The sequence below is a fragment of the Nicotiana sylvestris genome, chromosome 1 (assembly GCF_000393655.2).
Source record: "Nicotiana sylvestris chromosome 1, ASM39365v2, whole genome shotgun sequence".
Lineage (NCBI taxonomy): Eukaryota > Viridiplantae > Streptophyta > Magnoliopsida > Solanales > Solanaceae > Nicotiana > Nicotiana sylvestris.
The window spans coordinates 177591971-177617831 of record NC_091057.1 but is presented as its reverse complement, the minus strand read 5'-3'; the positions used below and the strand labels follow the sequence as shown (position 1 = coordinate 177617831).

At 37.2% G+C, this 25861-nt stretch overlaps 2 protein-coding genes across 2 annotated transcripts; both read right to left on the bottom strand.

The window, feature by feature from the left end:
• Window positions 1–581: 581 nt before the first annotated feature.
• On the bottom strand, window positions 582–7892 carry LOC104237589 (glycoprotein 3-alpha-L-fucosyltransferase A-like). Its single transcript, XM_009791764.2, has 7 exons — window positions 7371–7892; window positions 6282–6442; window positions 4413–4654; window positions 3728–3832; window positions 3062–3218; window positions 2434–2661; window positions 582–1397 (listed from the first exon to the last, which is right to left on the bottom strand). The coding sequence occupies exons 1-7, from the start codon at window positions 7728–7730 to the stop codon at window positions 1142–1144; spliced, it is 1509 nt and encodes a 502-aa protein (XP_009790066.1). The 5' UTR covers window positions 7731–7892; the 3' UTR covers window positions 582–1141.
• A 1248-nt stretch (window positions 7893–9140) lies between these two features.
• LOC104237588 (cold-regulated protein 28) lies at window positions 9141–17463 on the bottom strand. Its single transcript, XM_009791763.2, has 5 exons — window positions 17240–17463; window positions 12624–12785; window positions 11382–11652; window positions 9840–9937; window positions 9141–9750 (listed from the first exon to the last, which is right to left on the bottom strand). Exons 1-5 carry the CDS (start codon window positions 17372–17374, stop codon window positions 9682–9684), a joined length of 735 nt encoding a protein of 244 aa, XP_009790065.1. The 5' UTR covers window positions 17375–17463; the 3' UTR covers window positions 9141–9681.
• Window positions 17464–25861: the final 8398 nt, after the last annotated feature.

Below are 25861 nucleotides of genomic sequence, written 5' to 3'. Positions count from 1 at the left end.
GATGAAAACGTAGGTTTTTGATAAAAATGAGATTTAATCACGAAATTGGTTATGGAATTTAGTGAAAATCATATATTTGAGTTCATGAGGTTATGGGTAACAACTTTCTTCGAAAATTTCCGGAATCCGGGCACGTGGGCCCGGGGGTGAATTTTAGGAACCTTACATTTAGGGTTGGGTAATCACTTCAATAGTTGGAATATGAACTTTTGAACATATATTGATTAGTTTATATACTATTTGATTAGTTTTGGATTGTTCGGCACCGAATTGAGGGTTTGAGCATAATCTTAGACCGGAAAGTGGGTTTTGAGGCGAGGTAAGTCTCTTTTCTAACCTTGTAAGAGAGAATTAACCCCATAGGTGAATTTAATTAATATGTGTTTCAAATTGTGGGGGAACTACGTACGCACGAGGTGACGAGAGTCCGTACATAGCTACTATTCATGCTTATGTCTGGGTAGTTCTAGGTTCACACCATGCTTTGTTGACATCGTTATTTGATTATGTTCATTAATTGCCTTGAATAGAGTTGAGATTGAGGATTTCAAGATGTTAAAAGTTTCTAGTCTTTTTGCTAATACAGGGAAGCAAATATCAGCTTTATAAATGTCAATTTCCAACAGTAACTTGATCTGCTTGAGCAAAGAGGATGTAATCGATGGTTGGACTGGAGATAACAGACTCAGTATGTTGCAGAAACATATACTTTTGATAACCAATATATTAAAAGGAATACCCTTGCAAAAGTTCCTACCGTTATCAATACCTGTAACACTAATCTGCAGTCTGAACTAAACTACAATTCTCAGCTAAACCATCAGCTTGGTAAATTCCCCCACCGCACTTCAAAATCTTTTATGTTGTCAGTACATAGAACTTAAACTGCTTTGTAGGCATATCGATACAAGGCAAAATCTGATCCTTCTTGAGCCTCCTTGACGCTTGAAAATGTGAAGGATAATAATTTTACACCAAATATGGGATTTCACCCTCTGTAACCATCACATCTTGACTCTGTGGTTACATCAATAGGGGAAGATCCAAACCAGAATGATGTAAGACAATGATAACACGGGGAGAGAATGAGAGTTACACATTTGCCTGCAACTCTGTCACTAGCAAAATTTCGAACTCCTAACTATACGAATATGGCTTCAAATTTTGCACATGGGTGGCTTTGAATGTAATTCTTAAACTCAGTATCCCCGTTGAATCTGAAGGAAAACACTGCTTGTCTCTGTGTCAAGCCAACAGGATATACTTTGTAAAGTTTGAGTTCATCATCACCGCGTAGTACTTGAGGTCTTTCCTCCTTCCAAACAGGAACATGTTTAACAGACTTGAACCTCGAGAGGATAGCAGATTCAAACGCCTTTAAAGACAAATTACTCGATCTGCACAGATACAGAAATTAGGGTGATTCAAAGTTTATATCAGAAAGATAAGGAAAGCTATGACAAGAAAACATTAAACAAAAGAGAGGATGCTTTGCAATCTAACAGGAGGAGAATTCCAGGACAGAATTCAAAAGATATAATGGCGGTGCAGGAAGTACCCATAGAAAAATGGAAGAATTTTCGAAAATTCAAATGAAAAGGGTTCAATTTCCTTTTCTTTAGTTTCTTTACTCCGAGAAATTCAGAAGCAACTACCCACTACAACAACTTTCAGGATCTTCCTGCTTCAGCCTACGAATCAATCAGAAATGATTATACACAGATTGATAGTGTCTCTATGGTGTTATCCAACCACAAATCTCTTTTCCTCTTTTCATGTTGAAACACTTTTCAACCCCTTAGACTATCAACTCTTGCGAGATATCATGTATTTCACATGCATTCATTGTAAATGAGAGCTCCACTTTCAGCTTTACTTGTTGGAATCTGTAGGATAAAAAAGCATAACTATTTGACCTCACAGTTGTACAGATGGAGGAGACTGGAAGGGCGAGCAGAAGGTGCAAACTCTCGGGTTCTACTTTTAGCTCTTCAACATGAGAATAATCACGCAGCTTGGTAAGAGGGAAAGAGAAAGATATAAGTAGATGATAACTTTACAAGTGTCTTGGACAAGAAAACAGACATGTGGACAGAGAGAGTCTACCCCATCCCCAATGAATTAAAGGAAAAGCACAGAAGATTTCACGATATAGAAATCTAAAATATTATTCTTTGTCTGGTAGAATTCTGGAGAACATATCTCAAAAATTGTCATCCACTGAGTGATTGAGTGCAAAACAACAGCAAACGAAGCTGAAAGGAATAATAATAATAATAATAATATAAAAGCAGTTGAACTGATCGGAAAAAGTAGATGCATATTTGCCTCGAACATATTCAGAAAATATGCTTTGATATTCTTTTTAACAAGTCAGAGAAAATTTGCTTAGACATTCATGGTCAGAATTCAGTAACTGGAGAATGAAAATACCTTAAGAAAATGGAATCCATCTCAAACCTCCCTCTTTCACGTACATATACATGATAGACAGTTTCAGTCCCTCTAGTACATTTGCAGGGACGCTTCATAAATTTTGGACTCTGCTCTTCTCTTTCCCGGATCCTACTTGCCAAGAAGATGCACAAACGACAAGATGAATGAACTGCTGCCATATCAACCAGGGCTTTGAAGGCATCAGATGGGCCCTCAAACTTCCACCTGAAAATTAAAGCAAATCATTTGTTAGATGTCCAGTAAATTTAAGAAATATTAAGTAAATCTTGTAAGGAAGAAGTGTCTTGTAACTACAGAAAAACAGAGAGAGATCCATTGTGTTCTCGTTCAATTCAGTTATCCACCTAACATCAAAAGGAAATATCTATATATAAATTTGTCAAAAACTGGAAATACAGTAGTGAAATGGGTATGTAATATTTTCTTTGTAATACTATTTTCGAAAGGCACCAAATGGCTTTAAAAAAAGAGAGATTTGGACAGTGTATAATTGCAACGACAGGAATTCGAACTATTAAGAAGAGTACCATCCCATTATCAAGTAAACAACTGGAGAACAACAATGACAACAACAACAACAACAATAATTTTTATTGATGCATACCTTAATGACTCATTGTATGCAATAGGGTTTTGAGCAAGGTACTTCATGGTATTGGCAATTGATTCAGCATCTTTTATCTCTTTAATGTGTAAAACTGAATTAGGAGAAGGAGCAAAGTCTTGGATGTTTGGAGCACCAACCACCACAGGGATTGATCCTACAAGTTTTATAGACTTACTTTTATCAGCAAATTGAAACCTTAAATCTCAATCCTGAACTAATAAAATTGTCAAAATCTTAAACATGGGATAGACCTCGAAAAAGAGAATTTAGTCTTAGAGCATAAAGAAAATGCTCAACTAAGACGATACCCCCAAAATCATCTCAACAAAATTCCAAAAATATTCGAGCCATCTCAGTGTAGAGCACATTGTGCATTCTACAGAAATGCAAGTCTAGATCCAAAACATTGTTGAATGTATCAAGAATTTATCAGAACTCAGAATTTTGTCCTTCCTGAAACTTCTACAAATAATTGTACGCTTTAGATACTACAATTCCAAGGTCTGCTAGTAAACACAGAATATCTAACCAAAACCACATCAAATACAACTAGGAACAAATGTATCTATCATGTTAAGGGAGGGACTGAGCTAAAATAATAGATGCTCTCAACTCTGAAAATCCAAGTCTACAAACCCAATAAGAAAAAACAAATGTGATTACCAGCTACCAGAGACTGAAAGAATTTTTCAGTTACATAGTCCTCCTCATTAGAATTCTCAAAAGCCAAGCTAAACTTGTACCGCTTCAGTGCTTCCACTTTGTCAACTGCCATCAGATTGAGAACAGAGACCAGAAGTTAGATTTGATAGGAAATTTTTTATTGACAAGTAACGCAATTCAATTGGATATTAGTGCAAACCTAAACCAATTGCATGTATAAGATACACGGCATCCAGAAAGATGATTTGTCCACAACATTTTTTCTCACTATACGTCTCTTTCCAACAAATTTCAGCCTGACTTCCTCAGAATGAAATCGAACTACTTAAATGAATGTTGTATTCCAACTTTATTCTTATCAGGTGGCATAATTGAAACTCAAATTTTAAACAAGAAAAAGAGCAAAATAATCCATTGACAAGCAATCATCGGACTAGCATAAATTCGAATCACTAAAAAAACGACATGCATGCTCACGTTAGCCAGGAGAAAAAAAATAAGGTTTGCACTGGTAGTAGAATCCTGTCTTCTGGAGGAAGGTGTGACACCCGAGGAAGAGTCAATCAAATCCATAATACTACTCTATGGACAAGAATTAGCTCCCTAGTGGCACTGCTTAAAAATGCACCATCCATATTCTATCCTCTAATCCTTCAGTAAGTTTGGATAATTGAGATATACTAACCTCTTCCATCCCTGTTATGATGACAACTGCCATAAGAATCAATTCTGATATTTGCCCTTTCAAGGGCTTCTAAAGCTTGCAAGCGGAAGTTGCGAGCACCACAATTAGAAATGAAAGCGGCTGCTAAGGCATTCTCTGTTTTAGGTTGTACTGGAGCCATGATATCATACTCAGCCCAAGAGAAATATCCAACAGGAACATCTGAAGAGAGGCTTGTTGTCATTACAACATCATATCCCCTTCTGGTATGTGAGTGGAAAAAATAAAATAGGTTAGCAAGCTTATGCAAAGTTTAAATCTCAACCACGCCATGGTCCTTAAGAACTTTGGCTTCATAAATTAATCTTGTGACTCAATGTAACGAAGAGCACTAACCAACTAACCAGGGTAATTTTAAACTCTATCATGGCAACTGGCATAGCTTTAAATATCTAGGTCTATATGCTAAGCTAATTTTTTAAGCAAGGTGATGCCAAAATCTCAACTACAATGAAATTCAAAGATTTTTGTGATAGAAAAATTAGCTTTGTGTTTCAACTTTTTTTTTTTTTTTTAAAATTTTATGATACCTAAAATCGAAAACAGCGTCTCTGCCCTTCCAGGGTAAGGGTAAGGCTGCGTACATCTTATCCTCGCCAGACCCCACTTGTGGGCGCCAGACCCCACTTGTGGGAAGTTATTGGGTATTTTGTTGTTGTTGATAACCGAAATCCCTAAGGGCTAGTGACGCACGGTTCGAAACTCGGTGGATAATACGCCCAACCATCTACCCTTCTCCACTTAAATACTAGGACTTTGTCTGTTACAGGGTTCGAACTTGTGACATGCACCTAATCCACACATCAAAAACTGTGCTCTTACTCAACTTTGTCTTTAAGCTTCTGGTAGACGCAGTTGGCATAGCTTTAAGTATCTGGTGGCGCTCAACTAATTCCGTAAGTTTTAAAATTTTCATTTTGTTGAATAGGCATGGTTGGACATCATATTACAGATGGCTCAGTAAAATATCATGAAATTTGACCAATGGTTTATTGATATTGAAAAGTCAATCCAATAACAACTCAAATATTAAACTAGATTAGATGTGCTCATTGACCATTAGTTGGTGCATAACCCTGTGCAAACACTGAACATGGGTTCTGATCATGTCCTTAATACATCATGACAATCCTTGCTAGAGTTCTAATCACCTCTTAGCTCATTTAGCATACCCAAAGACCCCCAAGAGTAGACAATATATTTATCATCTTATACCCTTTATAAAGTAAACAAAAGGAGAAGAACTTCTATATAAGTAAAATAGGAAGAGTTTGACTTATACCATGTCGAAACTAAGTTCTAGTTTGATTTGTGCGGTCAAATATCCAAAGCTAGTACATTCACATTATGACTTATCAAAAACGTACTTTAACATCTTTAGCTCTAAATTAGCTTCAATAAGTATGATTGGTGGTCCACTCCATCCCCAAAACTCCCCGATTGAAAAACAGAGTTCCTATTTTTTGCCCTAACGGAATGACGAAATAGAGAAAGGAACCCAGCCAGATTAAAACGACAAAAAGCAGGGTCAGCGATGATTCAGTCAAGGTGAATCTTAGCTATTTACTACAGGAAATATATTTAGTGCCTAAAGGGAAATAATTCATGTCATCAATTTTCAAATATCTTGTCTATGGCAAAATTTTGGACAAGGACCTATAGCTGCCAATATACTTATAATGCAAAAGTTCTTATCTAAAACTAATAGCAATACATAACTTAAATAAGAATGTGATAAATATGAAAGAGAATGACAACAAATTTTAAAAAGAAAATTGCCAATAAAGGCAGGGAATGAATTAAGACTTCTTTCACAATGTGCTTACCCACCGTCGTGCCAAAGTAATGTTGTTCTCTGCATAGTATTGAGCTGACTCCATCGACCGTAGCACACTAGCTGTGCCAGCTTGTTGTGGTAGCCGAAATGCCGCATCAGGCTTCTTATCGGAATCTGTTCCAAACTTACATCCTATGGAACAGGATTTCAATTCCTATATAGTGATTGAATAGAGATCAGAATTCCGTATAGGGCAGGACATTCATAAAGTCAGAGATAAGTAATGCCTAACAATTAAACATTCAAACACACAATTGAATAGCATGCGAGACCAAGAACAATAAGAGGCCGTATTTGCATTATGATAAATTGATTTCTGATCATTCCATTAGCGCGTTATTTTTGTGATGAAATAAATTGCTGAACGAATATATGCTCCGACAGGCAATTAATATGAAACTTCACAATGCTCCTCTACTCTTTCCCCATTTTTGAATAAAGGGATTAGAAACTCTAGCACTTATTAATATCTCACGGCAAACGAGGCTAAAAAACTAAAATCCATCAATAAGCAAACCTCTCTTGCTATGACCCAGCTACAATAATAGTCAAAAGCCTGAAATCAACCATGCACCTTACGCATACTAAGATGCCAATACATTTTTTTGCAACATCAACAACTACTACTACTACTACCACGCCTCTATCCCAAACTAGCTGGAGTCGGCTGTATGAATCCTCAATATCATAAATGCTCTATTTGGGTCCATAATATTTCAATACCCTGTATTTAAGGATTATCTAACACTAGGAATAACGATAAAATCCACAAAAATAAATAAACACATTAAAAGAGATTTAGGCATGCCACAAACAACGGACGGAAAAAAAAAATACGACTATGGCTCAATCCCGAACTAGTAAGTCCAATTATATCAATATTCAATAGGGATCTTTACATAAATAGCTGGTCATATTCATTTTTTACGTTTTTTAGCCATTATACGTTCATTATACACATATAATACATAAATTATGCATATATTATACCTCTACCGGCTAATTTTAGTTTAAGCAGTTGGTGGACGGCTATTTGGGTTAATTCTTCATAAAATTCAGTCATAAATAGAAGTGGTTATAACCTGTCCAGGCCCATGAACAAAAATTGGTTCATTATCAAAATCCCTCGAATAAGCCACAGAATCTTCCTTTTCCAACCATTCCTCGCAACTCCCAGGTACGAAGCCCTGATCAAAGTCACCACTCAATAACTCACCACTCAAAACACCCAACTGGACCTCCTCAACGTCGCCGTGGTCAGCAGTCAGTTTAGAGGTGGACCAAGACGCCGTGGTGAACTGATAAAACGAGTCGGCCCAAGAGTTGGCTTTTTCAGCCACGTCGAGTCGAACCAGAAAAGAAAACTCTGCTATAACCACTAGGGCAACGAAGAGAGGCAACCAATTGCGCCATTGTTTATTGGGTGCGTTTGAATTTGACATTGAGGTGGGTGCTAGGAAAACTTTGAATTGGAATAGCTATAGCCTTGAATCGCTAAATTTTGATGAGGAAGTAAACAAATTAGAGAAAGAAAAATAAAGAAGTGGATTCCTAAAGTTTTTGGAATTCATTTCATGCACATTATTAGTACGGGAAAGGGGTTTTAGCGAATACAGGTCAACTAAAGACTTGTATAAATTGTTACCTTTTCCAATGTAGTTTCTAATTGGTCATTTCGACATAAGAATCGTAAAATTCCAATAAAAAAATTAAGCGAAAATAGTATTTGAAAGCTAGAATTGTGTTTGAACGTTGTTTTGATTTTTTTTGAGTGATTTGAGTGAAAATTTTGAAATTTTTTTTTTTATAATTTTTAAATTTTGAAAAATTTCAAAATTATCTCCAAGTAAAAATTAAAAAATTATGATCAAACACTAATTTCGAAAAAAATCAAAAAAAATGAAATTATTTTTATGGCCAAACAGGCTCAAAATTTATTGTACAAGTAGAGTCTAGAAGTAGCAAAGTCAATCCATTTTTAGTGATCCACCTAACTAGTCTAAGTTTAATCCTTTATTGAACTTACCTAACGGATTGAACCTGAAGTGACGCATTAAACTATTGGGTCAAAAGCAAAATTATGAAAATATCAAGGTATCCAATTGATATAGGATTAGTCAGATATGGCAATTTCAAGTGAAATCTCCACGAGTTACTAACAGCTTGTTTGGATGGTTGTTACCCATTGTATTGTATTGTATTGTATTGTCCCTTTAAATACAATATTTGTTTTGATTGTTACTTAAACTTTATTTTATCGTATCGTTAATTCATTGTTGCGTAACGACGAAAAATGTCACTTTATGAAACGATCGATTTGGTGTGATCGTGTCGTTATCTTATCTTTTTCTCTCATCATTCCCTTATGTATTAAATAATCCTATTTTACCTTTTACTTTACCTTTTTATATAATAGTTTTACGTCATAACTTACTTCTTTTTTTATAATATTGCAATTTTAATATTCATATTGTTGGTGCATAATATCATGAAATGACATCAAACAATACAATCTATCCAAACATTATATATATCAAAACGATACAATATAATACGATACAATATTAATCAATTCATTATGAAACAATACATAACAACCATCCAAACAAGATGTAATATACAACCAGTCAAACTACTTAGTTCTCTATTCCTTTTGTATATCAAGTCAGAAGTCCCATCTCCATTTGTAACAAAGCAACTCATTCTGCAAACAAAGACCAAAGCGAGCAAACAGCGTCGAATAAGAGAAGAAAAGAGTCTCGAACACACTATACAAATAATCGAAGAGTTCCTTTGATTATGCATACATGAAACTGTATGGGGTTCAAGATCACAAACGCAAGGGAAAAAAAGAATGAAAACAAAAGAATCAGATACAGTTCTCCAGCTGAAGTTCATAGAGACATCTACTCTATAGATAGATCACAGAGATCACAAAATTGACAAAATTAATGATTTCTCCCTTCTTTTTCTTGCAAAATACTTGTGTGTATAGATAATTATCTACTACTACTATCATTTACATTTGTAGTGCAATACTGCAAACCTCTGCAAATGTACGCTATACTTTTTCCTACTCTATATTATTAACCAAATTTGATACGCCAACACTACTGACTTTCTTGTAACAAATCTAATCTAATCCAATAGCACCTTCTCAAATTCGCTTAAGTTATCCTTTAGAGATGCCCCCAGCAAATACCAACTGCTTGTCTTTGTGACTCAGTGTTCTCCAGATTTACCCACCCCTCAGCTGCATTTCAACAACGGCTCATAGCAGTCTGAGGACACTCAAATCCATCAGTCTCCTGATGAACTTTCGGATTTTACTTGATCATTTCTCTGGAACATGGAATTAGCTCCTTTGGTTGTTTTCTGATGAACTTCCAAGATTTAATTGGTTATTTCTCTGGGACATGGAACTAGCAACTCCTGGACTCCAAGATACCTTGTTGGAACAATCTGAAGTACACATCTAACAATTAGAAATGGGGTTCTCAGAACCTTAGATCATTTTTTCAAAGTACTGGGAAGAAGTTGATGCACATTACTTGCTCTTGGTCTGTAGTGTCCACCAAAGCTGTCTTCATCTTTTTGCAGCTCGAGTTTTCTTCAAAATCTTCATCCACAAAATTTTGACCAGAACCTTCTGTAAAATTTTTAACAAATTCAAAAACAGAAATACTAAGAAATGTAGAATTAAAACAAGCTACAATGTAACTACATATGTTTCCTTGTTTTTTTAGCATCCCAGGAATCCAAGCATGTAAACTAAAAGCTCCAACATTTTAGTCCTCATCAATGAACTACCGTCTGTCGCACTCCATATCATCCCTCCACCCCCCACCCCCCACCCAACCCCCCCACCCCACACACACCCGACAAAAAAACAAAAGGGAAGAAGAAGAAAGACCAAAAAAAAAGAGCTGCAAAGATCATATTAAAGGGAAAACAGGAAAGATCATATTAAAGGGAAAACAGGATAATAGTTTTGACTCAATTTTCCTGTTGTTGCATTTCAGCCTCAAGTATGTTTCCATACCTCTAGTCTAACATTTCTCAACCACTTCAACTGACATGTACTTACAAAATAAAACAAAAGAAAGCCAAAAAACAAATCCCTGCTAAGGAAATAAATATTGGCTAACTGATAATTTCCACGTCAATTTCTCTAACATGCTTTCTGAATAGCAGTAAACTAGGTACGAGAAAAATAAAATTGGAAAACTGCAAATAACATATATATGCAAAACTGGATAATTAGCCAAAACTAAAACTGGAAATCAAAGACTAGAGCACTTGAATAGTGTAAGAGAAGACAACTCTCAGTTAACAGCCCTTCATTCCGGGTGGACCTTCTGTTAGCAAAAGTAATGATACCAATGTCTCCATTTTCCCAAGTCTCTATCCATACCAGTTAATAGAAAGGCACTGAATGCTTACTTAAGTGCTTGTTCATGCACCAATTCTAGAAAAATACCCATGATACGACACAAGAAAAACCGAGAGAGAGAGAGAGAGAGAGAATGTTACATCGCCTCATGAGTTACCTTGACTACTAGTGTGGGACGGGTCTTACCATTAGTATGGTACTCTAAGCGGATCTTTGAAGCAGTTTCTCTGTTTCTAAGTTTTGAATGTACCCATCCCAAATTACTCACACCCATACTGGGATCCATGTAACATGGAGAAACAAGAGTGAAAGAGAGGAAATGGGGTTGCAACAGGAGCAAATAATTATCTCAGCTGGCACAAGAAAGGAGCAGGCACATCTTCAACCAGCAAGAAAATGTCAACGGCATAACAGGAAAAGGGTGGTTTGTGTTTTCTTTGCATGATTTTTACATAAAAATACCTTTTATCCTCACAACCCCATAACCACTTTTATTTCCACAAGGCTAGTATTATGCTCAATATCAGTTAGCGTCCCTATCACAGTTCTGCACCTATGCAAATTTAGCATATTAGGCTGGACCCAACTTTACGAGGACTCTAGGAGTAAAACATAACAGAAAATGATATACTGATTAAACTAGATCCTTCAGCACCTGAATTATGAAAAAAAATAAATCACAACGTATCAAAGTGCTTACCAGTAAGTCTACAAACTTTTTTCCTAAGTCCTGCAGATTCGGATAGGATTAAATGTGATCTTGTTCCGTGTCCACAAGATGAAGACCTCTTATCTTTCCTTCGTTTCTCCTTGCTATGGAGTTTACAACAAAATTGGATATCCAGAATGTGATGCTGTCCATCACTGTGTAGAATTTTTGGGCAATCATGAGAATCAGGTGCACTATCCACAACAGGTGGCTTCCTCAGAGTAATCATCTTCTTCCAACTGACATCATGCAGAGCAGGAAACTGGAAGAAAGGAAAAATACTATCAAGCAAGATCCACCGAAAGGTTTTCTTTCCTTTTAAGAAGGGTATGGTGCTGTTTTCATTGTCATGTACAGAGAATGAGTGGAGCAAAAGGGGGGCAATTTTGTGCAGATCCCTCCCAAGCACTTCAAAGGGAAACCAAAAAAGAAGGGCAACAATACAGTTTTTTATTTTTATTTTGGGTGAATGGGAAACAATACAGTTTATATTCTACCAGGATTCCAATATAAAGCATGAAACCTACTAACAAGTTTTCAATTTTGAAAGGAAGCAGAATATCTTCCTAAACGAGAAAGGATATCCTGTTAAGTATAGGAATTTAATAGTTAAGCGTCCCTTCCCCAACTAAAAGGAAATACAACAGACCCTCCGATTAATGGCAATATCTGATGTTAACTTTTCGCACCTATTTCTTGAATTTTGGCATCTCAAATCAATAAAGCAAGAAACAAAAGTTTGTTCTTTTGAACTTTAGAAGACACTAAAAGCCAAAAAATGAATATCAAATCTTGGTATGTATTTTTCATGATCATAATTTCTTATGTTCTTTTGGTCGGACATGATATTCATATAAATAACTAATGATCGTAATTTCTTTTGGTTGGAAATGATAGCATTAAAACAATGTTTAAGCTATTTATCTCACAGCATAAATTTTCACTTATGAATTGTAGAAAGACGTGTAAATGGGCTTAGACATGCACCAAAAAGGAAGGAAAATAATTCAGAATATGAGCCCTGCATTCTTGAATTCTTTTTTCTTCGTGATGTTGCATGATTTACAATTATTGTTAGATTGGTGTCAGTATGCCAAGTGTTTGGTATGAGAAAATACTGCTTCCCCAAAATATACGGCTGCCTGTGACCCGGTCATTGTGAAAGTGAAGCCAAAAAACAGGTCGTGTTATAGCTCTAGAAATAGAGAAATGAACTAAAATTAGGCTCCTGACCTGCTCCGAAGCTTTGTTGACATGTGCAGATAGCTTTTCAGACAAATCGCTGCAGCTCTCGTCATGTGATGCCATGAAGCTGTGTAACTGCTTTACAAATGATGCTTCAAGACAGTCTAGAAATGTATTGTGCTTCTCATTTGTCCATCCTATGTTCTTGTCCTGAATTCAAAACGTGAAATATGCAAGCGTTATTATCCTAAATTTTGGCAGGTTAGTGGAAAGAGGTATGTCAATTTCAATTTTGAGCTTTCTTGTATTGGTCTGCAAGTTCTACACAACTTAGGAATAAAATTGCTGCAGGAGGCTAAAGGATATTGAAGAATGTGTAGGATTAAACCTCCATGATCCATTAATCAGAAATCAGCTAAACAGAGAATGCCCACGAAGGAAAAATTAGAAAATATATCAAGAAATATGCATGTAACAGCCCAGCCCGCTAGTGATATTGTCCGCTCTGGGCCTAGGCCCTCACGGGTTTAAAACGCGTCACTAGGGTCTAAGGCTTGTTAACTAATATACCCAGCATCTCTACTGTGTTTTGCCGATGTGGGACTCTGTCTAAAGTCTGGGGTGTTACATACACCCCCTCTTATGGACTCAGCGTCCTCGCTGAGGTTTGCCCCACCGCATGGGATTTGCCTAGACTTAGCACTGAGGTTTGCCCCGCCTAATCGGAATTTGCCTAAACTCAGTTGAACTCTGACCCACATCGGCATGGCTGACACAAGAGTGGCTCTGATACCATCTGTAACAGCCCAGCCCGCTAGTGATATTGTCCGCTCTGGGCCTAGGCCCTCACGAGTTTAAAACGCGTCACTAGGGTCTAAGGCTTGTTAACTTATATACCCAGCATCCTTATTGTGTTTTGCCGATGTGGGACTCTGTCTAAAGTCTGGGGTGTTACAATGCATGCCATAAAGCTTAAACATATGATCATTTCAAGGACCAACATGAAGGTATAAATAATGGATCCAACATTCTACTACTATATAATATGTAGAACGGAAGTAGAAAAAGCAGAACTTTGAGGCGCTACTTCAGATAACCGGACATGAAAGAACTGATCACATGCAGGAGCTCATATAAATGAACTACAAATGCAAATTTCAGTAGGAAGATCTAATGAATTTCACGTGCATTAAGGAGGTTGCACAGATCCATCCACATGCAAATTTCACGTGCATTAAGGATGTCATGGAGGCCAACAGTCTCCCACGTCTTATCTCAGGAAGAATCTAACGAATTTTTGTGAAACCTCAATTAAGTAGCAAATCAAGTAATTCATAAACTGGATGCAAATCAGGAAATACTTCCAGTCGACATAATTGGTATTACCTACATAAAGACAAAAGTACCTTGCTCACCACAAGGCAAACTCCAAACCGACAAACCCCTAGTAAAATTTAAAGCTCCACAATTGTTCATTCTTTAATTCACTAGCTGACCCCACCAAACCTACATCATAATATGAACCCTCCCCCCCCCCTTACACGCCACATGACCTGAAAGGATGAACCCAAAAACAAGAGTGTAACAATATCACTAATGGGATTTCCCTTATTTGATTGAATGGGTATATATTAACCTTTATTAGCACTCCAATATGATGCCCAGGGAGTTTACGCATAAAGTATTCAATTACGCGCAGCGCATTTGCACATATACACGAGTTTCATTTTAACACATGAATTACACACTCATGCACTGGGACAGTTAAATATGATTATCAAAAAGATTCGTGACACACCAAGTAGGTATGATGGCAAAAAGTTTACTTTTAAAAGAAAGCTATATAAATGTCATGGTAAGGAACAAGAAGCATGACATTTTTATCAGGAAAAGGACAACATCTTCTCTTCTTTTGTGGGTGGGGTAGGAAACAACATTCAGAATCTAGAAGAGGCTCTTAATAGGTATGTTCAATTCAATGAAAATCATTATCACCGAAACACTTTTATAGAATTGAAATTGTCGAGCCCTATTGACTTCATGGCTGTTCTGATGGATGTCAGCATAGAAGGAAAGGATTTTACTTCGATTTATGTCAAATTCTAGTTTATTAGATGAAACCATGCCTCAGTTAGAACCAATTCAGCGACTCTTAATCGTTCTAAAAAAAAAAGAACATGAAAACCAAAAAGGCATGTCAGTAAATAAAGGTTGAATGATTGCTTAGTTCCATTTATAACAAGAGGTCTCCAAGAAACCTAATCCTGAACAATATTATTTTTGTCCTAAATAAGTAAGACACTTAGTTGCTGTAGATCAATCAAGTATCAGAAAGGATGAAATGACATACAAGTTCTAAACAACCAGAAATCATAAAATGTGAATTGATCAGAATAAATAACCAGTGACTAATGTCCAGACCTAAAAGGATGATGATGATACAAAAAGCTGCTTAGTTTCACATGAACAGTACTTGGGTAGACAGTTTTATGAACCATGCTGAAGAAAAGTATTTTAGTTGTCTCCTTATTCTGGCATGCTAAAACCTGGTCTTGAGTTTCGGATTGGCCCCATCAATAGGAATTCACTGGTATGCTTGCACTCTTTCTTTGTTTCCTTTCTACACCAACGAAGTTTCTTCACGTGCAATTTCTTCCAATATGAATCTGATTATTTCTATACAATAAGTTTCTTCCAGTAGATGATTCTTAAGAAAAATGTGAGCTGTCCTAGAATGTATCATGAATAATTCACTAGCAGCATCTTTTGTAAATCCTACTTTTCTTCAAAACGAGTCATAAGTTTTACATCAAACCTTCTCAACTATAGCCGAGAAATGTGTTCTTAGAAACAAAAATTCCAAAATCTGAGAAATTTCAACGCCAAGAAAATAGGAAACAAATCCGAAATCTGTCTCCAAGAACTTTGATTTAATAGTTATTGCATGCAATAATTTAATCCGCCACGTACAAGCTTACAATAAGGATATCTCTATCAGGAAATCTGAAAGCATCTCATTTAAAATCTAATAAAGCTAGCTTTAAGAAATATGTTGAACTTCAATCATCCTATAGAAACACACTTAAACAGAAATACACTTAAATATAGATAGTCAATTCCATGCTTGAACTGAAGAATTCATAACTCAGTTGTTCCCCTACTTTGCAGTTACCCTTTGCATGCTTGATGTCAAACTTTATCACATCAGCTGGAACCAAACAAGTAACTGCTAAGGAGTGCTCATTAGATCGCTGTTGTGGATTCACTATATGCAAACAATGTGTAAATCTTGCAAGCACTATCAGATTAACGGTTAAATGAAAGCCTAGAGACGTAGGGGGTCTAAAATCTCTGAGAAGAAAGGTAGTCCCACAGGAGCACCTTTTAGAAGAAGAAATTCCGTTCTCAAAATTTATAGTACAATCATTTATAAAACAATACACACATGCAGATTCAACAAAAAAATTCAATCAATTTTCAGATCATTGATATTAGCTGCATGTGCACGATTAATGCATAGGTAACCAAGAAGTGTGACAAAAGTTTTGAGCATTCAATAGCTACATTTTTGGTAATGGATTTAAAGAAATTTGGGTTCTTTGACAATGTTGTAACCTCTTCTTTTTTAGGTGTCCGAGCCAACTTGCTTCTACCTCGACTATTCCACTGGGTAGTTTCTACCTCCCATCAGGTACCAGAACTTACTAACTGCAATTCTTTTTACTAGCAGCTGATTAACCATTAGGTCCATTACTGAAAATGCATACAGAATCTGATATTCCCAAAAACAACTAGCACAAGACAGTTTCAGCCAGATACACCAAGTTTACCCTAATGACATCCCAAAATGTTTTAGGCAAGCCTTCATAGAGTAGTTGAATCTAAAGGTGGAAGTGTCCAATAAAGACCCTGACAACAGAGTGTCAATTAATGCTCAAGCGGGTAAAATTCTTTTTAAGTAGACATGAAAATAGTTATTTTGGAATGACAAGCTAAATATTCATGATTGATCATCTAGACATCTACAACCTCTAATGTTTATCTTCAGGTCAGGATGCTCATTTTACAGAAAATCCCATAAACAAGCATTAAGCAACATTTGCGTGTGCTTTCAGTGAACGACAACCCTCTCCCTCTTTCTCCACAAGATAGAAGAGGTGGATCAGAACGGAGAAATATCAAGGCTCAGCAGAGAAAGAAGTGCACAAACCGTAGTCTGCAGGATAGACGAAACCCTTGCCACAAAAACTCATTTTTCCTTATCCACCAGAAATAAACACCACTCCACTTTTTCCAACTCTAAAAACACACTTAGCTCATGCTAGTTATTCCCTTAACCAGATAAAATAAAACAGAGTTGAATTAAGCACAAACATCACGCATAAAATCCTCAACCTAGATCTCTAAATTAGTGAACCTTTTTATTTAATTTCTTCCTCCAATCCTTCTCCAGCAACAAAATAATTGTAGCTACATAGTTTTTCATCTAGCTATAAAGATCACATCGGAAAATTGAAACAAATAAATATCAGTCAAATATATATATTTTATAAGTTACGGGTACCACAGGCAAAGTATAAGCAGATTTTCGGCTGCATCACAAAATTTCTAAGCAAATACATAAATATACACGGCCGCAGAATCGGAAAAAAAGGAAATATTACCGTGGTAGCATTTCCACTCGGCAGCAAAGTATCGTTGGAATTGGCAAAAGTTAAAGATGACGCGCTTGAATTCAACCGGGTCAACTCATTAGTGCAACTTCCCGGCGGTGTCTCCGGCCTGTAGCTGTCTTCCATTTTGAAATCTCCGATAATGCACGTTTGGAAAACAAAAAAATCTCTCTATATTAACACGCAGGCGAATAAGCGTGAATTTTGGGGGTATAAGAGGGGTAGTCTTTGGGGAAGGTGGGGGGGGGGGGGGGCTAGGGTCTCAGAGGAGGCGGTTTTTATGTAGCGGAGGGGTAGTGGTGATTGTTTCGGTGGGGGCCAAGCTCCACATGGCGACGCTTTTACACGTGTCGGACAATGGCGTGTTGCCATGTCAGCAGTGGGCGATAATATCTTCAGCAAATGTCAACCAGATATTTTCTAAGGAGAGAGCGAAAATAGTGTGTGGGTAAAGTCAGGTACTTTTGTAACCGTGGCATGTCGTAACCGGAAGGTGTTGATCACGCGCCACGTGACTGACAGCTACTCGGTGAAGGGCCACTGGTCACAGGTCGAGTACAAAGATAAGCGTAGGATCCACTTGCACTTTTCCATTTACCATTTTATTTCTTTTTCAAATTTTTTTCTTTATTCACCTCCAGATTTTTACGGTTTTACCTCTCCTTGTTCAATAAATTTTCACGTATATTTACAGTTTATTATAGTCATTACTCATTTTTTATATTAAAATTAAACTACTATAAGCCACATGATATTTATTAACTGATCAACATCACTGCATAGCTGTGCTATAAATTAAATAATAGGTATCTCTAATATAAATTATTGGCCACTAGTATTAAATTAAAATAGTTTTAGGGAATAATTAAAACAATTGATAGCGAGTTGTGGAGTTGCGAACAATACAATATGGTTGTTTTACATATTTCTTTGTTATAGACAAAGTGATGAATGTTAGAGTAGGATAGGAGAGACAAATATCTAGTCAGATATTTTAGGTTGTTTTCGTTAACATCTATTTGAACAAATTAAATTAAGTCAATTTCCTTATCTATTAATTAGCCGAAGCCGATCACAATGGCAAAAAGATTATGTTCTTCCGAAAATTTTATTTTGTGTCTCATACAACTGACACTAGTTGTATAAGACAACTTTTTTGTCTCACAATTTTGTGGACCCAGATTTCTGTGGACCCAGAAGTGTAAGATTGGGGTCCACAAATTTATGAGACAAAAAGGAACTTCATACAACCAGTGTAAGTTGTATGAGACACAAAATAAAACTTCTCATGTTCTTCATATCAATTTAGTACTTGATGTATTGTATTGGAGTTGTTTTGAAATAAAAAAGCAAACGGTGATTAATTTTTTTTTCCAGGGTTTTTAATATAAAATGATTTGTAACTCATCAAAAAATTCAATAACATTAAAATATAATTTGATTTCCTTCAATTCTGATAGACTGTAGCTTCTTGAATGAAATAAAGAGTTACTTAAATATTTATTAATCGTGAAAACTAAAAATTGAAAAAGTACGTAATTGGAGTTGCGAGCATTATATATTTATTACTTCATTCTATTTCTAGAAAGATATATAAGACATGTCTAGTTTTCTTGGTTACCTTGCTTTTTGTTTTTCCTTTCCTATTTTTACAATTAATTACGTACACGCACATTAGGTTATACAATTAGCCAAAAAAAAAACTAGGTTATACACAATCATAGACTTAGTCATAAAGGTGTTTGAAAAATTATGATTACCACATCAAAATGAAATCAGTAGTGATCAGCAAATTGTAGCTCGAAAATATCTTATGCTACAGCACCATTCAGATATTTTAATTCCTCTATAATAATGCAACTAAAGTGCAATTAGGTGAGCAAATTAATCACAATACTGCCTGCAGCGCTACACAATATTTTTTTCTCTTTAATATAAAGAATGGGGTGGGCCAACATTTATAGTATTTGATACTATTTCTTTTTGTTAGTAAAAAATGGGATTAAATTTGTGGCGAACGGGCGGCGGATAAAGAAACTTTTGGCGGCTCCGAGCAATTGTCGAGAATAATTCATTGAATATAGTAAAATTGCTAAGCACGTTGTTATATATATGTTAGACGGTGAAATTTTTATTGAACTATCAGTATAGTTTAATTGAATATATCAGGTTATTATTCTTTTTTTGAAATATCATATCAAGCTTGCTACAAAAAGTTACATGTTATTAGTTAATTAACTTGACTTGAAAACTTTTAATGTTAGAGCACACAAAACACATTGATTATCATATACTATATATATAGGCAGAGGTAGAGTCAGGAGTTGAAGTTACTGAGTACGGGATTCTAGCCCTTTTATGTTATTGGGTTTTAAAGTAAGAATTTGTGCTTATTCAATGAATTTCCTAAGATAAATATAAGGTTTGAACTAAAGCTATTGAACTGTAACTCTAGCTAATGACCATAAATAAAGCCGATGTCTTTCATCTATGTTAGAGGAACAAAAATGATTAAATTACAGTTTGTGAACATTTCACGTGCTTAATTGGTTTACTGCAAGTTACTAGATCCGACTCTATATATGTAGAAGGAAAACGGAAAGAAAGGACTTTCGGGTTCCCAATCAGATATTTTATTGATTCAGTATTAGAAAATGCAAAACTTTACGTAATGAATAAATTGATTAAAGTGAACTTCAGAAATACAACTCGTCTAGTCTGTTTTAATTCAGATTTGTTCGTTTCTTTTTATTCTTCACTTTCTTTCTTCGTAAAAGGATGACAATGACAACCAAAACTAGTTGAAAGGGAAGAGGATTTTGCATATTGAAGCTGGCATAAAAATTAATTAATCATATATTCACCATTACTTTGTTAGCAATCAAATAACTCTAATTTACTGCTAAAGGACAGACATGCATTTCTCGGGGACATTTATTTACGTTTTTCCTCGTAGGACCATGAATTACGTACGTACACTCAGGTTTTACGCAATCACAACACTCGATCATAGAGGTACTTATCATGATTATATGTCCAAATAATGTGTAGTTAGCAAAATATCTTATACTACAGTTCCTTGCTTGTCAGATATTTAGTTCTTTTTAATTTGTATTTATTGTGAATATGTGGGTCAATTAAAGGACAAATCACAACGTGAACTATTTTCTGTTGCGCAATGATCTTGTAATAATTCTAAAGAAGCTCTAACTCTCAAACAGGTTCTCTATAGTCTATAAAAATCATACTCCATTGGTAATTGTAATGGAAGAATGACCTAACTGTACCAGTTGTTAATTCTTCAGTTCACATAAATTTTGATTATATAACTCTTTTTATTTCTACCCTTTTTTGTGCACAACGACAGTCACAAAAGAAAAAGAAAGACGTACTACTTGGTAATTGTTGGCACATGCCCGAGAGATAGACTAAGGAAGCAGACCACTGTGTATAAAGTCTGCCATAAAACTTGAAGAGTTTAGTTGGATTGAGGAAAAAGAAGCTAACCCTCTCCGCAACAACAACGATAATAACGACCCAGTGAAATCTCAATAATAGGGTCTAGGGAGGGTAGTGTGTACGCAGACCTTATCCCTACCCCGAGGGGATAAAGAGACTATTTCCGATAAACCTTCGGTTCAAGAAGATAAAAAGAAGATGAATATATCGTACCACCAACAGAAACCATAGAAAAAATAAAAGCGTCACAAGAACCAAAAAATAGACGAAAAGCAAAACAATAACCAGTAGATAGGCCCGGCACTATGAGAAACGAAAGAGTAGTGTGAACACAACATTAACCACTAGCAGTTTAAGACAAAATCCTATCAGACTAGCCTCAGACGTAGAGATATGCACAACTACCTCCTAACCTACAACCTTGATGCTCGACCTCCACAACTTCCTATCAAGGGTCATGTCCTCGGTAATCTGAAACCACGCCATGTCATGCCCGATCATCTCTCCCCAATACTTCTTAGGCCACCCGTTACCTCTCCTCGTACCCATCAAAGCCAGTCGCTCACACCTCCTTACTGAGGCATCTAGGCTTCTCCTCTGAACATGCCTGAACCATGTGAGCCTCGCTTCCCGCAGCTTGTCACCACGCTCACCTTCTCCCAAATATCCTCATTCCTAATCTTATCCATCTTAGTGTGCCCGAACATACACCTCAACATCCTCATTTCTGCTAATTTCATCTTCTCGATATGTGAGTTCTTAACTGGCCAACACTCAGCTCCATACAACATGACCGGTCTAACCACCATTCTGTAAAACTTACCTTTGAGTATCGGTGGCACTTTCTTGTAACCTAGGACTCCAAATGCTAACCTACACTTCATCCACCCCAACCCCTATCCGGTGTGTGACATCCTCGTCGATCTCCCCATCCCCCTGGATAACTGACCCAAGGTACTTGAAACTGCCCCTCTTGGGGATGACCTGTGATTCAAGCCTTACGTCAAATCCCGCTTTCGTCGGCTCGGTGCTGAACTTACACTCCAGGTATTCCTTTTTAGTCTTTCTCAACTTGAAACCCTTAGACTCAAAAGTTTGTCTCCAAAACTCCAGCCTCTCGTTGACGCCACCTCACATTTCATCAATCAGAACTATGTCGTCTATGGCACCTCCCCTTGAATATGGTATGTCAGTGCATCCATCACTAGGGTAAATAAGAATGAGATGAGCACAGATCCTTGGTCCAATCCATAACAACCGAAAAATACTCTAAGTTGCCTCCCACTGTCCTAACCCGAGTCTAATTAGCTCCATCATACATTTTCTTAATCACCCTAATATAAGTAACCAACACACCTTTTTCCTCCAGGCATCTCCATAGAACCTCTCTATGAACCTAGTCATACGCTTTCTCCAGATCAATAAACACCATATTAGATCCATCTTCCTATCCATGTATTATTCCATTAACCTCCTAACAAGGTAGATAGCTTTCATAGTAGAATGCCCCTGCATGAACCTGAACTAATTATCGGATATAGACACTGTCCTCCTCAACCTCACTTCTTCCACTCGCTCCCAAACTTTCATGGTATGACTCAGTAATTTGATACCCATATAGATGTTGCAACTCTGGATATCACCTTTGTTCTTATACAACGGAACCATCGTACTCCATCTCCACTCCTCTGGCATCCTCTTCGTCTTGAAAATAATATTAAACAGCCCACTCAGCTACTCCAAACATGCAGCTCTACCCCCACACACCCCAAAATTTTGGCCGGCCCGGTAGCTCTCCTACTTCTTTAATAGTAAGGGTATAGATGAAAACAATTAACAAATTTAGTTTTGAATTCCTAATTTGACAATTATCTACAACAATTCTTTGAACTAAAACTACATCTAAAATGAGTCAAGGGAGTAGGCGCAGATTTAGCCACTAATTTATTCATTAGTCTATTTTGTATGCATATTGTAATTTCAAGAAAATCAGTTTGCTATTGACTTCTTTATCTCAGTGTCAGCATTATCCTAATCGACACTGTAAATATTTTTGAAATGGTAATTGCACTCTATATAACATCGATATTAATACTCCTGAGAGTATTGTATGGGTCGAAATCTGACCATAGTGATCGTCCTCAAAAGGAATGATAAGGGGTAGACCAAGCTGTAATCATGCCCATGGGGCGAAATATCGAAGAGCACCTTGGCCATCGTCGGGGTCAAATCGTCGGAAAGCGTACATCATAAAACTAGCGTTGTGTTCGAGCAAACAACGAAAGGTACAGTCGTAAGAAAGTACGCCGGTCAAAGACCATTGGATAAAAGGGAAAAGAACTATATATATATATATATATATATATATGGGTAAAGGACTCAGAGAGGGGGAGGAGGGATTTTAGGAGGAGAGAAACCACAATAGAGGAATCAAGAGGAATCTCTTGTTTATGAACAAGTTACCTCTCTTCCCTTTCTCTGCTCCCATGATTATGATGCATCTCTGCTCTGAATGTAAGCTTATCTCTCATGTTTGACGTATGATTATAACATTAATAAATCTCATACGTTCTTATTCTTCTTTTATTTCGTACTTTGTATGCTTGGATCTGAAATTAATTATGTTTGGCTAAGATTTACCTTCTTTATTATCAATAATTAGTTCGACAAAGAGTTTTAAACTTTTTGCTCAAATAATTTGGCGCCATCTGTGGGGATTTCTTAGCCAAATTTCTTAGTTTCCTTCATACCTAGAACCGGTGAAATGTAACCACCCACTCGAAAGAGCAGTAAATAAACCTCACATGCTAATCTAGGTCAAGTTGCTACATAAAAGTAGAAGTTATAACCAATATCCACGCAAAACCCACATCTCGCCAGTAGCGATAGGTTTAGCATGACGTAAGCACATTCAAAAGAGGATCATGGTCATCTGGTGTGACCACATCCCCATTTGACACATTCACCTTGTATATTAACCCGTGTTCCCACCCTTTATGAGAGGACGACAGCTTGTTGCGCGGTCCTTTGAAAGAATGGGTACATCCTGCCCTACTTTCACATCTCCCCCACACATCGGATGGTCCATGAACGAATTATGACATGTCTCCCTTGTTGTGGGTACAAATCGAACGAGATGGGACCGGGACTCTATTTCAACTCTGCCGCAAGTAAGGTGATCCCAACCCGCGCAAAGCATAGACGCTGTTAAAAAAATGGAGCTGAACATGGCCGTCAAATCTAAAACCACCATTCCATTGACCATTCGAACACCACGCAGAGCAAGCAATGCTACAAATGCCTCCCCCTTTCGCCAACTCGTTGGATCGAGGTACGGAAAATTTCATTTTGATTTACCCTCTATTGTTGGTCTAAACAGTAACACGAGCGCCCGCACAGGCAAGCGAGCAAAGGAGCATTCCAACTAGAAACAATAGAAGAAAAACTACTACCAAATAATTGAAATGCCGCCCACCTCAAATACCTTAACTCCTGAAAAAGGACACCCATCAAGTCGTACTCTCTTTCCCTCACCCGGGTTTCGCCCCCAATCAGGTTCTCGAGGAAGTTTCTAATGGGGCGACGAAGGGGATGTCTCGAAGTTCAAGTATGATTCATTACCCTTCCTGTTGACTACTTCCCCAGATCGGGCGATGAACGGATTAGATACATGGAAACTTCTCCAATATATGAATGAAACGAACATGTATAACATTCTCCAGTGAGCGAAACAACAACATTTTATACCCCCCGTCATCGTATTCTCCAATGCAGGCAAAATTAAACAAACCGTGATATACCCAGGAAACGCATCGTATTCTCCAATGCAAGCAAAATTAAGCAAACTGGGACTCACCCATGAAACGCAGAAGCTAAGCAAAACTGGGACTCCCCCAGGGAACACCCAAAATTCTACAAAAAAAAAAAAAAAAACCGAGTATGCCAGGATCCACTCTGATGTATACACAGACAATACGGTGATCTGTGATTCTCTAAAATCTGACAATGAAACAACGGGTTAATATTTCGACCTTATCTCGAAATAACACCCTTATGGCCAAGGGCCATCGCCAAAAGAAAAATTCGACCTCACTCGAATCACAACGGGTTAATATTTCAACCTTAGCTCGAAATAACACCCCTACGGCCAAGGACCATCGCCAAAAGAAGAATTCGATCTCGCTTGAATCACAACGGGTTAATATTTCGACCTTAGCTCGAAATAACACCCCTACGGCCAAGGGCCATCACCAAAAAAAAAATTCGACCTCGCTCAAATCACAACGGGTTAATATTTCGACCTTAGCTCGAAATAACACCCCCACGGCCAAGGGCCATCGCCAAAAAAAGAATTCGACCTCGCTCGAATCACAACAAGTTAATATTTCGACCTTAGCTTGAAATAACACCCCACGGCCAAGGGCCATCACCAAAAGAAGAATTCGACCTCGCTCGAATCACAATGGGTTAACATTTCAACCTTAGCTAGAAATAACACCCCTACGGCCAAGGGCCATCGCCAAAAGAAGAATTCAACCTCGCTCGAATCACAACAAGTTAATATTTTGTCCTTAGCTCGAAATAACACCCCTACGGCCAAGGGCTATCGTCAAAAAATGAATTCAACCTCGCTCGAATCACAACGGGTTAATATTTTGACCTTAGCTCGAAATAACACCCCCATGGCCAAGGGCCATCGCCAAAAGAAGAATTCGACCTTGATCGAATCATAACGGATTAATATTTTGACCTTAGCTCGAAACAACACCTCTACGGCCTAGGGCCATTGCCAAAAGATGAATTCGACCTCGCTCGAATCATAACGGGTTAATATTTCGACCTTAGCTCGAAATAACACCCCTACGGCCAAGGTCCATCACTAAAAGAAGAATTTGACCTCGCTCGAATCACAACGGGTTAATATTTCGACCTTAGCTCGAAATAACACCCCCACGCCCAAGGGCTATCACCAAAAGAAGAATTCGACCTCACTCGAATCACAACGGGTTAATATTTCGACCTTAGCTCGAAATAACACCTCTATGGCCAAGGACCATCGTCAAAAGAAAAATTCGACCTCGCTCGAATTACACGGATTAATATTTCGGTCTTACTCGAAATAACGCCTTTGCGGCCATCGGTCATTGTCAAACA